The sequence below is a fragment of the Lepidochelys olivacea genome, assembly GCF_965140295.1.
Source record: "Lepidochelys olivacea isolate rLepOli2 genome assembly, chromosome: 5".
In the NCBI taxonomy this organism is placed as follows: Eukaryota; Metazoa; Chordata; order Testudines; family Cheloniidae; genus Lepidochelys; species Lepidochelys olivacea.
This window is the reverse complement of record NC_140415.1, coordinates 46,027,153-46,043,760: the sequence shown is the minus strand read 5'-3', so window position 1 is coordinate 46,043,760 and position 16,608 is coordinate 46,027,153. Positions and strand designations below refer to the sequence as shown.

Genomic DNA, 16,608 nt, shown 5'->3' with positions numbered 1-16,608 from the left:
TATAGTCTCTAAGGTGCCACAAGTACTCCTTTTCTTTTTGCAAAAGGAGAGTGAGAGAAAAATCCCATGACTCTTAAACCAGGCAATTAGTGGGACTCTGCCTCATAACTTTCCTTATTCTTCTCTCCCCTCCACCCCCCGTTTTTGTGTTGGCAATGGGACAGGCCAACCCCCCCCTCCCCCATCCAAGGCGGAGGAGAAGCGGAAGCCAGCCCCTCGTGGTTCAGGCAGCAGGGTCGGAGACCCCTTCCAAAGGGGTAGCGGCGAGGTTTCAAGACGGGCATTTTGAGAGGGGACAGGATTATCCTGGCTTGGGTTCCATGAGACGATACCGTTCCTCTCCGTCCCCCGAACGGGTAGGGTTCCTTTCCCAGGCGTAAAGATGGTATTGCCGCGCCGAACACCTCACTTCCGGAGCGGCCATTTTGGATCTCGGTCGCTGACTGGCTGCTCGGGCAGGGGGCGGGATCAAGACCGGATCTGCTTGTGACATCGGTTTAGGGGTAGCTTGCGGGGCGCTGGAGTGAAGCCGCCGCCGCCGCCGTCCGGTGATCGTAGCGCCCGCCCTCGCCATGTCGGACTTTGACAGTAACCCCTTCGCGGACCCGGACCTCAACAACCCCTTCAAGGTGAGGGCGAGGCCGGCCCCCGGGGACTTCGGGCGACTCCCAGGGCGGAGGATTCCTTCTCCTTCTAGCTTGGGGCTGGGTCGTCTTCTAGTCGCTGGGGGCGAAAGCAGCCCTGGGAGTCTGCCTTTGTGCCCCGGAAAACAGGGCAGAGGCGCCCTCAGGTCCGCATCTCCAGGCCTGCCCAACACCCCCGCGCTGTGAGGCGCCCGCAGGCCCTGCCTTCCTTCCACTCCCCTTCTCCAGGTTGGGTCGGGGCCTGGACACCTGAGAGTTGCTTTGCCCTGTGACAATGTAGCGTCTCCCTTCGCCCGGCGGCGGCGCCCTGCTGCGGTTATTGGGAGGGGGCTCTGGAGACCGCTGGAGGAGTCTGTAGCTCTGCGTCCCGGAGAAGGGTTGATGATCGCTGTAGTAAGTAACTCTGCAGGCTTGTCCCATAGGGACCAGGCAGTAGATGCTACGCAGCGGGTCTGTGTGCACGAGTGATAGCACCCCTTCCAAGCAATAAGTGCTGGACGGTCGGGCTGATGTGTAATAACAAAAAGGCAAAGGTAACATGACGATCTAAAACAAATCCTAGAACTGGTGTAAGTCTTCTAAAAAGCGTCATTTCACAGTCACCACCCATAAAAACTTCCACATCAAAGGAAATACATGTTTGGTTTTTTTTAACTTTTAAGGTTGTTTCCTTCATATTCAGTCTTCACCGCCTTCTGTTAGCAAAGATTCCATTTTTCTGGTCTCCACTGGTATTTTGTTATAATGCAAGGATTTATAACTGGTGCAATAAGTGCACATCGTGGTTTTCTTGGACTGGAGTTAAAGTTCAAAAATTAAACAAGCCACTAAATCCTTCCTTTTAGTTTTCCTGCCTTCCCCTGCTTTGCTTTTCTCTTCAAAGGTAGCAAACAGTGTTGTTGTCATGGTTAAGTTACCCTCAGCTCTTTCTAATCAAGTACAGTTACTCTTAAGGTATATGCATTACAAGAAAAATATTAAAAATAATAAAAGAACCAACAGTTATGCTAGTAAGCTTGCCAGAGATCACTCCCTCACTCCAGCAAGGGCTCTGGTTGGTGATTAGTCCTTTGAACCCCACAGAAGAATTTTCCCTGTGGTCACAAGTTCGTCACAGCTTCAGCTCAGAACAAGCACATAAAGTCATGAAGAGGTGAGTCCCTCCTTTATCCAGGTTTGGTCTTTGACGAGACTGTGAATAGGTAATGCATTTCCTTCTCAGGGTGAAGCTTCAAAAGGCTGAGTTCCTGCATACCCCAAGTAGGTGCATTTGCATATCCTGTAAAAGAAGTTGCATACAATCCCACAACACTGACAGCTTAAATCACAATTGTGTTCTGAAGTCTTTTATCTACTATTTTACCTACTACTAGTAAAGTGCTTTGAGATCTATGGATGAAAAATGCTATATAAGAGCTAGTTGTTAGTAGTAGTAATGCCAAAAATTATAGATTAAAGTGATAACAGAATCCCCCCCCGCAGTTTTATTATGTACATTTGATAACTTTATGTACAATAAATTTAACAATGGAGCCTCTTTCACCTGTTTTGTATGTCTCTTTCACATCAAGGTGGCTGTTGGGGGGGGAGAGTTTTTTGTAAGTGTAATCACAAACTAATGAGGGGAGACTGCTTGGCTAGGTGCACCATGGTCAAACCACTGTCAGGCTGCGTGGAGGAGAAATGCTTGCGATCTCTCAGTCCTCATAGTGATGAATGTAAACAGCACATCTGTATTCATGCTATGATTTCAAAACCAGGGCACTAAGGCCACCTGCAAAAAGGAAGTTTGAAATTAAGCAGAGACTTCACCTACATTTTTTTGTGGAACAGTGCTTTTGGGCTCTGCTGACTGGTGGAATAAAATAGGGTTGTTAATCTGGGATGATAAACAGTGGCTGCAGAACTTCAGAATGCGAAAATCCACTTTCCTAGAAGTCTGTGCAGAGCTCAAGCTGGTGCAGTGGAACACCCATATGAAAGTTACCCTCAATATTGAGAAGCATGTGGCCATAGCCATGTGAGAGCTTGCCCCCTGATTGCTACTGGTCATTTGCTAACCCATCAGAGTTGATAGTTGGACAATTAGGACTGTTGTCATGAAGATGTGCGCTGCTGTCTAGAGCAGAGGTTCTCAAACTGTGGTCTGTGGACACACGCTCTGTTCAGGTGGTCTGCGGATAGTTCCCTCTAAGGTGCGCACCTGGGCGGCCGCCCACCTAATTAGTGGAGCTGTGCAGGCGTAAGTGCCTGGATTCTGGAGAAGATGCACATGTAAGGTGAGGTGGTGGCCTTAGAGGGAATAGGGGGTATTCCTATTGGAGGGAATTGGTGGAAGGGAGCAGTAGGGTGAGGTGGGGGAAATAAGAGATAGTTGGGGGGGGGCAGTGGGGTCAGAAGAGGAGGTGGGGGAAATTTGGGACCTGCAGGGCTGCAGTGGCCAGAGAAAGAGGCAACTTTCCCCAGCACCAGAACTGTGGCTGCCAGGGAGAGACGGCCCGCCTTCCCAGCCCCAGCTCGGTGGCTGCCATGGTGGGGGAGAAACACTCCCCTCTCCTTCCTAGCCCAGTTCAGTTGCTGCTGCTGAGTGGGAGAGACTGCTCTCCCCAAACTACTGCTAAAACTTAATGGAAATCAACTTGTCCAGACAAGTGATTTCCATTATGTTTGGGGAGAGGTATGGAAACCATTAAGGCCAGATCTTTATCTGGTATAGTTTTGGCTCTTCAGAGTACTCCCATTGACTCTTAAGTGGCAAGCAGCACTAGGTTTGGTCTGGATGCTGCTAGGTGTTTTGTAGGATAAAGACCTTATTTGCAAGCTCTTTGATCTGTCTGCAAACTCCAAGCCATGTGTTAATGTGATCCAGGGCTTATAAAAACTCCGTGAGTCCACTCGTTTCAGAGTGGTAGCCCTATTAGTTTGTATCAGCAAAAACAATGAGGAGTACTCGTGGCACCTTAGTCTAACAAATTTTTTGGGGCATAAGCTTTCGTGGGCTAAAACCCACTTCATCAGATGCATGGAGTGGAAAATACAGTAGGCGCGCGCGCACGCACGCACACACACGTTGCCTTACCAAGTGGGGGGTCAGTTCGAACGAGACAGTTCAGTTAAACTGGAAGTGGGCTATTATCAACAGGAGGAAAAATTCCTTTTGTAGCGGTAATCAGGGTGACCCATTTCAAACAGTTGACAAGAAGGTGTGAGTAACAGTAGGGGGAAATTAGCATGGGGAAATCAGTTTTTGTAGTGATCCATCCACTCCCAGTCTTTATTCAGGCCTAATTTGATGGTGTCCAGTTTGCAAATTAATTCCAGTTCTGCAGTTTCTCCAGAGACATTGAAATGTTCTCCGATTGGTTTTTGAATATTGTAATTCTTGATGTCTGATTTGTGTCCATTTATTCTTTTGTGTAGAGACTGTCCAGTTTGGCCAATGTAAATGGCAAAGGGGCATTGCTGGCACATATCACATAGACTCTTCGAATATCAGGGTTGGAAGGGACCTCAGGAGGTCATCTAGTCCAACCCCCTGCTCAAAGCAGGACCAATCCCCAACTAAATCATCCCATCAGGGCTTTCTCAAATCTGACCTTAAAAACCTCAAAGGAAGGAGATTCCACCACCTCCCTAGGTGACCTTCCTAATGAAAAAATTTTTCCTAATATCCTACCTAAACCTCCCCCACTGCAACTTGAGACCATTACTCCTTTTTCTATCATCTGCTACCACTGAGAACGGTCTAGCTCCGTCCTCTTTGGAACCCCCTTTCAGGTAGTTGAAAGCAGCTATCAAATCCCCCCTCATTCTTCTCTTCTGCAGACTAAACAATCCCAGTTCCCTCAGCCTCGTAAGTCATGTGTTCCAGTCCCCTTATCATTTGTGTTGCCCTCCGCTGGACGCTTTCCAATTTTTCCACATCTTTCTCATAGCGTGGGGCCCAAAACTGGACACAGTACTCCAGATGAGGGTTCACCAATGTCGAATAGAGGGGAACGATCACGTCCCTCAATCTGCTGGCAATGCCCCTACTTATACATCCCAAAATGCCATTGGCCTTTTTGGCAAAAAGGGCACACTGTTGACTCATATCCAGCTTCTCGTCCACTGTAACTCCTAGGTCCTTTTCTGCAGGACTGCTGCCTAGCCATTCGGTCCCTAGTCTGTAGCGGTGCATTGGATTCTTCCATCCTAAGTGTAGGACTCTACACTTGTCCTTGTTGAACCTCATCAGATTTCTTTTGGCCCAATCCTCTAATTTGTCGAGCGCCCTCTGTATCCTATTCCTACCCTCCAGCGTATCTACCACTCCTCCCAGTTTAGTGTCATCTTGCAAATTTGTGCCATGCCATCCTCCAGATCATTAATGAAGATATTGAACAAAACTGGCCCCAGGACCGACCCTTGGGGCACTCCGCTTGATACAAGCTGCCAACTAGACATGGGGCCATTGATCACTACCCGTTGAGCCAGACGATCTAGCCAGCTTTCTGTCCACCTTATATTCCATTCATCCAGCCCATACTTGCTGGCAAGAATACTGTGGGACACCATATTAAAAGCTTTGCTAAAGTCAAGGAATAACAGGCAATTAATAAATGCCACTGCTTTCCCTTCATTCACAGAGCCAGTTATCTCATCATAGAAGGCAATTAGATTAGTCAGGCATGACTTGCCCTTGGTGAATCCATGCTGACTGTTCCTGATCACTTTCCTCTCCTCTAAGTGCTTCAGAATTGATTCCTTGAGGACCTGCTCCATGATTTTTCTAGGGGCTGAGGTGAGGCTTACTGGCCTGTAGTTCCCCTGATCCTCCTTTTCTAAAGATGAGCACTACATTAGCCTTTTTCCAGTTGTCTGGGACCTCCCCCTATCGCCATGAGTTTTCAGAGATAATGGCCAATGGCTCTGCAATCACATCCGCCAACTCCTTTAGCACTCTCGGACGCAGCACATCCGATCCCATGGACTTGTGCTCGTCCAGCTTTTCTAAATAGTACCAAACCACTTCTTTCTCCACAGAGGGCTGGTCACCTCCTCCCCATGCTGTGCTGCCCAGTGCAGTAGTCTGGGAGCTGACCTTGTCCATGAAGACAGTGGCAAAAAAAGCAATGAGTACATTAGCTTTTTCCACATCCCCTGTCACTAGGTTGCCTCCATCATTCAGTAAGGGGCCCACACTTTCCTTGACTTTCTTCTTGTTACTAACATTCCTGAAGAAACCCTTCTTGTTACTCTTAACATCTCTTGCTAGCTGCAACTCCAGGTGTGATTTGGCCTTCCTGATTTTACTCCTGCATGCCTGAGCAATATTTTTATACTCCTCCCTGGTCATTTGTCCAAGCTTCCACTTCTTGTAAGCTTCTTTTTTGTGCTTAAGATCAGCAAGGATTTCGCTGTTAAGCCAAGCTGGTCACCTTCCGTGTTTACTATTCTTTCTACACATCGGGATGGCTTGTTCCTGTAATCTCAATAAGGATTCTTTAAAATACAGTCAGATCTCCTGGATTCCTTTTCCCCCTCATGTTATTCTCCCAGGGGATCCTGCCCATCAGTTTCCTGAGGGAGTCAAAGTATGCTTTTCTGAAGTCCAGGGTCCGTATTCTGCTGCTCTCCTTTTTTCCTTTTGTCAGGATCCTGAACTCGACCATCTTATGGTCACTGCCTCGCACGTTCCCATCCACTTTTGCTTCTAATTCCCTACTAATTATTCCTGGTTTTTGAGCAGCAGGTCAAGAAGAGCTCTGCCCCCTACTTTGTTCCTTCGGCACTTGCACCAGGAAATTGTCCCCTACACTTTCCAAAAACTTCTTGGATTGACTGTGCACCACTGTGTTGCTCTCCCAGCAGATATTAGGGTGATTGACGTCTCCCATAAGAACCAGGGCCTGCGATCTAGTAACTTCTCTTGGTAGATGTGCAGGTGAACGAGCCCCTGATGGTGTGGCTGAAGTGGTTAGGTCCCCGATGGTGTCACTTGAATAGATATGTGGACACAGTTGGCAACAGGGTTTGTTGCAGGGATAAGTTCCTGGGTTAGTTTTTTTGTTGTGTGGTATGTAGTTGCTGGTGAGTATTTGCTTCAGGTTGGGGGGCTGTCTGTAAGCGAGGACTGGCCTGTCTCCCAGGGTCTGTGAGAGAGCGTCTTTCAGGATAGGTTATAGTTCCTTGATTCGCTGGAGAGGTTTTAGTTGGTGGCTGAAGGTGATGGCTAGTGGTGTTCTGTTATTTTCTTTGCTGGGCCTGTCCTGTAGTATGTGACTTCTGGGTACCCTTCTGGCTCTATCGATGTGTTTCTTCCCTTTAGCAGGCGGGTATTGTAGTTTTAAGAACGCTTGATAGAGATTCTGTAGATGTTTTTCTCTGTCTGAGGGATTGGAGCAAATGAGGTTGTATCTTAAAGCTTGGCTGTAGACAATGGATTGTGTGATGTGGTCTGGATGAAAGGTGGAGGCATGTAGGTAAGTATAACGATCAGTAGGTTTCCGGTATAGGGTGGTGTTTTGCATTGGTGACACACACAATGTGAAACCAGGAGAACTTTGCCTGTTTCTACAGGGCTCTGTTGCATTTGCACAGCGTGGATCCTAAACATTAATTTTAAATACCCATAACCAACCACTGGATGTTTTACTTCCCTTCGTATTTTCAGTGTTGTCATTTGTGGTTCTGTTTTGCTGTTTGTTACTTATTTTTACTGTTCTCTCTGTGTGTGAAGTAGTAATTTTAGAGTGGAGATCTGAGAGAAATTGCATAAGTCTGAGTGAATGCCTTTTACTCTCCTTTCCAGTATCAGAAAATATTGTATTAATATTTACAGTGAGAGCATAACTATTTCTAGTTGACTCATAGATTTGTTTAGCATCTTAAAGCTGAGCTATGTGTGCAGATGATATGCATGGAAGAGGGATAGTTTTGTGAACTGCAAAAGCCTGTAGCATGTTAGTGTTTTGGCAGAAGTTTCATTTTTTGAGAGCAGCTTTCCCTGAAGATTTAGTGGTCTATGGTAGGAGTAGATTATTTAATTGGGCCTTTGGTGTTTTTGTTTTTATTCACATTTAATCCAGAAGTGAAACGTGTTTCTTTAAATTGGTACCCTACTACACTACATACGTAGTTTTAATTGGTTGCATTTTTCAGATGTGTATGCGTGATTTTCATTGGATGCAATTCAGCTAACCTACCTATATTGTATTTATTGGTGGTCATTGTCATGTGGAGAGATGTACTGACTGTACCAGAATCTAGTGCTTTTTCAAAAAATGTAACAGTTGTCAGTCCAGTAACTATGATAGTAGTCAAGTCCCAGAAATGGATTTGTGGTTGAAAATGGGATATTTTCAAAAGAAAACAAAAAATAATTAAACCAGTGACGGTGAGATCAGCAAAAAGTTCAAAATCAAACATGAGAGTACAGCAAGCGAACATTCATCTGCAAAGGAAATTTTGAGTGCAGACCCCTGTTTACTAGGAACCAGTATGAGTACCAATAATGAAAATACACTGAAACTCTGAAAAACGGTAAAACAATACCACTCAAGCTATATTAATTTAGGCTTTACAGGGACTGGTGAACAAGATGAACCAAGGCCACAATGTGTGTTATGCTACGCAGTGCTGGTTAATGAAAGCTTGAAGCCTGAAAACCTCCGGCGCTATTTGATGACAAATCATGCTGCTTTCAAAGATAAACCTCCTGAATTTTTTCAGTGCAAACTGAAGGGAAAAGAACAATGTTTGCTCATGCAACAGTAAATGTAAAGGCCCTGGAAGTTTCATATCATGCAAGCCTTCAAATTGCCAAAGTGGGGAAGCCTCACACAATTGGGGAAGAACTTATTCTGCCTGCAGCTAAAGAATTTGCATTTATAATATGTGGAGAGAAGACAGCAAAGCAGTTAGATTGTGTGCCTCTTTCAAATGACACTGTGTCACGCAGAATTCAACATATGGCAGCTAATGTTAAAGACATTCTTGTGAAACGTATGAACAACAGTAGGTATTCTGCATTACAATTGGATGAGACGACTGATATTGCTGTCGTTCCAAATCTTCTTGCATACATCGGGTATGAGTGGGAAGGGCAAGTACTGGAAGATATTTTGTTTTGTCGTTCAGTGTCCAAGAACAACAACTGCTGAACAGCTTTTCCAGTTACTAGATGAGTTTTGGAAGGAACACTGTATTGATTGGCAACATTGCGTTGGAGTATGTACGAGCAATGATGGGAAGACACAGTGTGATGATGGCTTGTATCTGTGAATTGGCACCTAATGCCACATGGGTGCACTATATCATTCATTGAGAGGCACTAGCTGCCAAGAAAATGCCAGTGGAAATGAAGGGTGTTTTGGACTCTGCTGTGAAAACTGTTAATTTAATAAAAGCTAGATCTATGAATTCTCAGATTTTTAGTGCAATAAAATGGGTAGTGCTCGTGTACAACTTGATTGGTGATTGTCAAGAGGCAAAGTACTTAATTTGTTTGAGCTACATTCAGAAGTACAGCTATTTCTAATAGATCATCCATTCCAATTGTTTTGAAGATTTATCCTGGCTCTCAAGTTTGGCTTACCTCTCGGATGTATTCACATGCCTAAATGAGTTGAACACTGGGCTGCAGGGAGTTTGACTATATTGCATGTGCGAGACAAAATCAATGCAATGATAACTTGTCTTGTTTGCTAGTCATGTAAAAAAGGATGATTTCAGCGCATTCCCAACATTGGAAGGTTTTCTGTCTGAAAATGAATTGGTTCTTGACCCCAAAAAAATGACATCGAAGAACATCTTGTTGCTCTTAAGCAACAGTTTAAAGATTGCTTTCCAGTAGAAGCTGAACCGAACAACTGGATACGTAATCCTTTTGGAATTGAAATCAGTGAGCTGCCTTCTGGTTTGTCCAATAAGGCACAAGAGTGCTTGTTGGCGCCTTCTTGCAACAAAACATTACGGTCAGAATTTAAGACATTCCGTAATTGAGTTTTGGATTCAAAGAACTGAAGAGTACCCAGAACTTGCAGACAAAGCGGTGTGTTTTCTGATGCCATTTGCTACTACGTACCTGTGTGAGACAGGATTTTCATCACTTACTGCCCTCAAGTCTAAATACAGAAGCAGGATGAATGCTGAACCTCACCTAAGGCTAAAGCTGACAAACATTCCACCTGACTTCCTTGAACTTTGCTCACAAAAACAAGCACATTCATCTCATTAGAAAGGTAAGACTACTGATATTTAAAATAAGATGTGTGCTTTTATTTGTAGAACAAAAAAAGTTGGTTACGGTTTTTTTTTATATAGCTCTTTAATCCAAAGCGCTTTACAATAGTTAGCTAAAGGTACAAACAACATTTGGAAAGATCAGTAAGTGGTCTGCTGAGACCCTCAGCAATTTTCAAGTGGTCCGTGGGGGAAAAAAATGTTGGAGAACCACTGGTCTAGAGAGTTCTGTCCCCCTGGGTCAAAAGATTGGGAAATATACAGGAAATTATTAATAGGTTTTCACAGTTGGGTTTGCCAACTTGTACTGGGGTCAGTGATGGGACCCATGTGCCTATTCTTTGCTTCCTGTACCTGGCCTTGAAGTCCATAAATGGAAAAGGGTACTTCTCCATGGTAATGCAAGGCTTGGTTGATAACCATGGAAAGTTCCACAGTATATGTGTGGGATATTCAGTAAGGGCCATGCCACCAGAAAGTCTGGACTTCCTGCAATGACAAGTGGAACTTTTGCATCAATGGTTCTGTCATTCCACCACTCATTCTGGGTGAAACCTTTTACTGAACACTTCGATACATGAAAGGAACTATGTATCTATACACTGAGTAGTTGCAGAAATGGCTGTGGAATGTACATTTGGAAGATGGAGAATAGATGGAAGAACCCGAGGCTGATGAGAAACATCTTTCTGTTATGATAGCTGTTTGCTGTGTTTTGCACAACATTTGAGAGAAGAAGGGAGAGAGCTTTTCAAATGGATGGGAGCAAGTGCTAGGCACAGTGTATGATGATTTTGAAAAGCCAAATGGAGACATCTACCTGTGGCGGTTCAATGATGAGACAGAACACAGCTTTATGCAAGCAAGCAGGCTGGTCAGCTGAGATGGGCTGTTCTGCCCCCCGCCTTCCACCTTCTCCTTTTATTATATTTCTCCCCCCTAAGCATTACACACTGCTACCGCAAAAAGATACACAAAGGAATGTATGACGTTGATTAATATACTTATCTACCATCCTTTATCTACTACAATCCTGGTTCTCAGGCCTTGAGCCCAGGCTAAGAAAGCTTCCCACAGTTGCTGTCCCAACAATCAAGTTCTCATGGTTCATATCTAGCCCTTGTCCTTGGATAGAGCAATGTGTGCATTGCTTCTACAAAACAGTCAGGGTGTGCCCTGCCTGCTTCCAGGTGGAATAGCTAAACATGAACCCTTCATCCGTTTTTTATTTAATGATATTTGGCCATCTCATGGTAGCCGTCAATTTGTTTTGTCATGCTATTTAACTCCCAGACAGACAAGGACATAACCTGGGGAGCTTTCCAGGGCGAAATTTTACAAAGTCTTAACAAGGAAGGAATACATTGTACACGGCAGCAGCAAAAAATAAGCCCAATGATTACAAACACAGAATAACCAAAAAGCTGTCGCAGCCATTCTAGAGAGGGCAGCCAACCTGTAAGCCAATTCCAAAAACCCTCAAACCCCAGATCTTGGCGTATGTGTGTTGTAAGACTGGCCAATTCAGCCAGTCTAGTTTCTATGGAGCGACTATTATCAGTTAAATTAAAGCAACACATGTGCTGAAATGTGGAGCAGCCTAGATGGTGTTTCAGGAGCAGAAAATCAATGGCTGCTCTGTTATCCAAAATTGCATCCCTTAATTCGTGTTGTTCTGTGTTAAGTAAGGCAATAGCCTGGGATGTTGTATTAATTGCCTTTGCTGCAAAGCATGCCAGGTTATTTAAAGTTCTGGCTGAATACATAGCAAGCGCGGGGACCCCAACAATAGAGGCCGCAAAGGCAGTATACTCAGCACGACTAAAAAGCTCAACATCTGCAATACAATCATCTGAAAGGGGTACACTTCTTTTACTACGGTTTTGACCAGCAAAAGGCAATATAAGTGTCATTCTACTAAGACAGCAAAGGGTGCCATCACTTAAATTTGCAGGAATATAATTAAAGGTGCGTGAACCGCAAGTAAAAATCCATCCTGATGGTAGGATGATATGGCCATAATTATATGAAACATTAACAGCATGGGAACAATTTAAAAGGGGTTGAGAAATTTTTCGACAGCCCAAGGACACCTTTGTACTAGTGCAGTTAACTACACGCGCATAGGTGACATTGTGAGCCCCGGCCGGGTACGGTGTGTGGAGGGATATAGCTGTGCGAGGCAGAGTATAGTTGGCCGGGCCCCAAATAGCCATGCTAGAGTACTGGGAAGAAAGATTCGCATAAGCAGAGAACAGTGTCTTATTCTCCATCCCCTCAGGGTGATGACATACTGGAATAAGGCATGTACCTAACAAATCTCCGGCTGCTGCAGAATTAGATAGACAAAAGTGGGTAACATTTGCTATTGAAGCCAATCTTTCCCATATGTTATATGTCATTTGGGCTCGTAACGGGGGAAGCGCTTCCGAGCCAACCCCTACAGGAAATAGCAGGCACAAAAGGCACACAATCATCACAGAATTAGCAGTGATTTGGGCGAGAATCGCCACAAACAAAGTCTCAGGAGTCTCTGGCTGTTGATCTGCTGCCAGTCTTCGTTGGGCCGCGGCGACCAATGCTTTTACTGCTCCCCATGTCACAGGCCGGTTTGGGACACTACGCCTCCTCCGTTTCCGTCCCGTCGTTGTCGACTCGGGGGGCAACGCGGTCTCTTCCAAAGTCAGCTGAAACTCTGGTATGGGATACAACAGCCCCTGGTGCCATGCCATGTTGTTTAAGTGCCGGTCGCACACACCGAGCTGGAACCCACAACGGTCCTGCAGGGAGAGATACAGCAGCATATCCCCGACCCCAAGTGATTAGAGGTACTGGGCCCAGCCACTGTGGATCGGACATGCGGTCTTTCCAGTACCTCAGATTTGTGAAAATGCCGATCCGCAGGGGTCTGCTGATCTGCATTCAGTGTTAAATTATTTAAAGTAAACAAGAGGATATGCATTTGTTGTTGAATGTCTCCTAAGGTTCGGAGACGCAGCTCCCCTTGTTTTAATTGTTTATCTAGCAAGGTTTTGAGTGTGTGATTGGCACGTTCAACAATGGCTTGGCCCGTGGAATTATAAGGGATTCCGTGTTTAAGACGGACGTCCCAGCGGGCACAAAAGGTGGAGAGGGCTGCAGAGCAGTAGGCTGGGGCATTATCTGTTTTAATTTGGCAGGGGCGACCCATAACAGAAAAGCAGGCCAGCAAATGGTGAATAACTTTGTTAGTGGTTGCCCAAAGGAAGCCCGAATAAGTATCAATGGAAACATGTAAAAACGAATAGGGGCGGAATTGTGGCACATGAGTAACATCCATTTGCCACAGCTGATTTGCTGCGGTACCTCGGGGGTTAATGGCATAAGAAAAAGTAGGAGCAGCAGCAGCACAGTGGGGGATGGAACGTGCATGATCAGCAGGAATGTGAAACTGCCGGGCCAAAACAGAGGCAGACTGATGAAAAAAGGCATGGCTTTCAATGGGGTCAGAAAAAAGGGAATTTACCTGACCACGCAACGCGCGATCGGCGCGTGCATTGCCCTCAGTGAGTAGCCCAGGCAGAGGGGTATGACTGCGAAGATGAGCAACAAAGTAAGGGAAATGACGAATGGCAAGAAGATGCTGCAAAGACAAAAACAGGCGAAGGAGGTCTGTATCAACCTGAGGGGTAATGAGGGCAAGGGGTAAATGATTAATTTAATTGTGGATACCCATTATGTTTATCAGGTAATTGAAGGGACAATCAGCAAAAAGTTGAAAGGCCAAAATAACAGCAGCCAATTCTGAACGCTGTGCAGAACGCTGAGGCAGTGTAAAACGAGAATGCCAACGAGGGGGGTCACCCAACTGATAAGTGACTACACCTCGGTGGGGAGAGCCATCAGTAAAAAGAGTGACAGCGGAAACAATGGGTTGAGAGCGGCTAAGACGATGAACAACTAGGGGCACCTTTTGGGTAATGACCAACTGAGGATCTTTTGGAGGATTATAAGAAATCTCTCCCACATAATCACAAAGAGCAACCTGCCAGGCCAAGGAGGTGTGGCACAAAGAGTCAAATTCAGTACGGGACAAGGGGAGCACAATGGCAACTAAATCAGTGCCAGTGAGTTGCACTGCACGGTGGCGGGCTTTACGAACAAGATCAGATAGGGCATCTAAATATGGATAAATATTTCGAGGAGGAGTGGATGAAAGGTATAGCCATTCTATAATAAAGACGGCTGTGTCTGTACGGGGTACAAACAGAGCTGCAGTTGGCGTATGAGGGGTGGCAAGAAGAACTAATCGTAAGGGACGGACCTCTGGGAGTCTGTCCACAAACTGCTGACTCAATGCTGCATTGATTTGTTGAATGCAGGCAGTATGCTTTTCAGTGATGGCAATAACTGCACCCGGTGCCCGGGCTCCACGCAGGAGCTCAAACAACGGCTGCAGCATTGAAGTGGGGAGACGAAAGTAGGGCCGAATCCAATTTAAATGACCCAAAATCTGTTGTAATTTAACAAGGGTTAGGGGTTGAGGTAGAATTAATTCCGGACGAACCGGAGCAGCATAGGTTTATAAAACCTTATATCCGAGGTAGTGGTAGGGATAAGAGCGTTGGATTTTTTCTGGTGCCACTAACAGGCCATTTTGGCCGAGAATCTGAGGTAAAGATTCAAGCTGTTGTGCCGTGACCCGGGGACCACTTAGCAAAATGTCATCCATGTAATGGTAGACCTTTAGCGAAGGGTACCGAGCACGGAAAGGGGCAAGGGCCCGATCCACAAAAAGCTGACACAAGGTTCGACTATTTTGCATTCCCTGGGGCAAGACCTTCCACTGATACCTTTGAGAGGGTTGCTGATTATTATATTGTGGCACCGTAAATGCAAATTTTTCGCGATCTTGAGGGCAAAGGGGGATGGTGAAAAAACAATCTTTTAAATCTAACACACAAAGTTGATCGGTTTGAGGAATTAAATTTGGATTTGGTAAGCCAAATTGCAAGGGGCCCATAGGTTGGATGTGTTTATTTATTTCCCTTAAATCATGTAACAGCCGCCAAGCACCCGATTTTTTCTTAATAATGAACACCGGGGTGTTCCAGGGACTAGTGGAGCTCTCCAGTCGCTGTGCTTGCAAATGCTGCTGCACAAGCGAATGAAGTGCTTTTAGCTTTTCTAGAGGGAGGGGCCACTGGTCAATCCATACGGGCTCTAAGGATTGCCATACCAAGGGTAATGCGGAGGGCACGGTGGGTGAGGGAGGGTTTTAGGCCATCAGATGTTAATATCGAGGGTGGTGTCTAACTTTGTAAGTAAATCACGGCCCCAAATATTGAGGTGGACAGGGAGTACAAAAGGGCGGATAGTAGCAAGGGTACGGCCTCCCGGTTTAGAGACTGTGACCCAAGACAAACTGTGGCGCCCGGGTTTACTACCCCCGATCCCCCACAATTCTTTAGAAGGAACCGTAGGCCAACTAACCGGCCTCTCCAGATCACAAATCACTGTAACGTCAGCTCCAGTGTCCACCAGCCCTGTAAAAGGAACATCATTTAAGAGAAGTGTTAACTAAGGTTTCGAGGGGCGGACTGACATTGTCAGAGCAACAAGTGGAGAAGACGCGCTGTGAGACGGCGAGTGAGACAACGTCGATCCAAAGCCGCCTCTGCCCCGAGTTCGATCCTTGGCAGCTGGCACCTGATAGGGGACTAAAATCAATTGTGCAATTGACCGTCCACGCGGGAGCAACTGTGGAAGATGAGTCCACACCTGAACCTTAATAATGCCAGTGTAATCAGCATCAATGACCCCTGGAATGACAAAAAAGCCCTGTTTCCCAGCATGTGAGCGAGGGAGAACAAGACCCACAAAGCCGGCAGGGAGAGGTCCCGTCACCTGTGTAGGTATGGCACAGACCTCCCCTGGCAGCCAAAAGTCAGTGTCCTCCTGCATGAGCAAATCAAGCCCTGCACTTCCAGCAGTCGCCGCCCTCATAGAGTCTGCGGATTTTAAGGCAGAGGAGCGGTTGTCTGAGTGGGAAACACTCCAGTTTGGCCCTGGGTTCGGGGGGGACCCGTCGCGCGGTTTCCCGACCCGCTAAGACACTGATTAGCCCAGTGATAACCTTTTCCACACTTGGGGCACTTCTTTGAGGGTCGGGCTGGTGCCTTAGATGAGCGGCACTCCCGCTGAAAATGACCCTCCTTACCACAGCGGTAACAACGCTTCCCCTCCTTCCCAGTTTTACTCAGGGCGGCAGCCAGAACTCCAGCCTTGTGGGCTTGTGTGCCAATGTTCTGGCACGCCCGCAGCATGTCTGAGAGCTCTAAAATACCAGAGGCTTGCGCTGCCTGGAGAGCATGGCAGCAATCCTCGTTTGCATTTTCAACTGCCAATTTTAACAGGAGCTCGTGAGCTGCCTCAGTGTTATCCACCTGTCGGAGGATAGCCTCATGCAATCTGTTGGTAAAATCCAAAAAGGACTCTGAGGCACCCTGACGGATACTGACAAAGCTTTTGGTAGGCTTGCCTGAATCTGGGACCTTCTTGAAAGCATGCTGGGCACAGGTGGAAATAATGGGGAAGACGGCCTGAGGGAGTTGAGACTGCATCTCAATAGTAGCAAACGGGCCCTCCCCTGCCAAATGCTCATAAATGATACCGTGCTCTCTATGTACCTGAGCTTGGCGTTCTGCCATCTGCCGATACTCACTAATCCAAATAACATACTGACTGGGTGATAACATCA

The 16,608-nt window shown here is 46.2% G+C and overlaps 1 protein-coding gene across 2 annotated transcripts in view; it reads left to right on the top strand.

Annotated features, from left to right (window-relative positions):
- The first annotated feature begins 203 nt into the window (after positions 1 to 203).
- Positions 204 to 16,608, top strand: part of SCAMP1 (secretory carrier membrane protein 1) — a 125,748-nt gene continuing 109,343 nt past the window's right edge. Inside the window, exon 1 of one of the 2 annotated variants that reach the window (XM_084628704.1) lies at positions 204 to 629. In XM_084628704.1, the coding sequence (XP_084484830.1) occupies positions 573 to 629 (57 nt within the window). In that variant the 5' untranslated portion in view covers positions 204 to 572. The remainder of the gene's footprint in view (positions 630 to 16,608) is intronic. The other variant, XM_084628705.1, reaches the window with a different exon arrangement.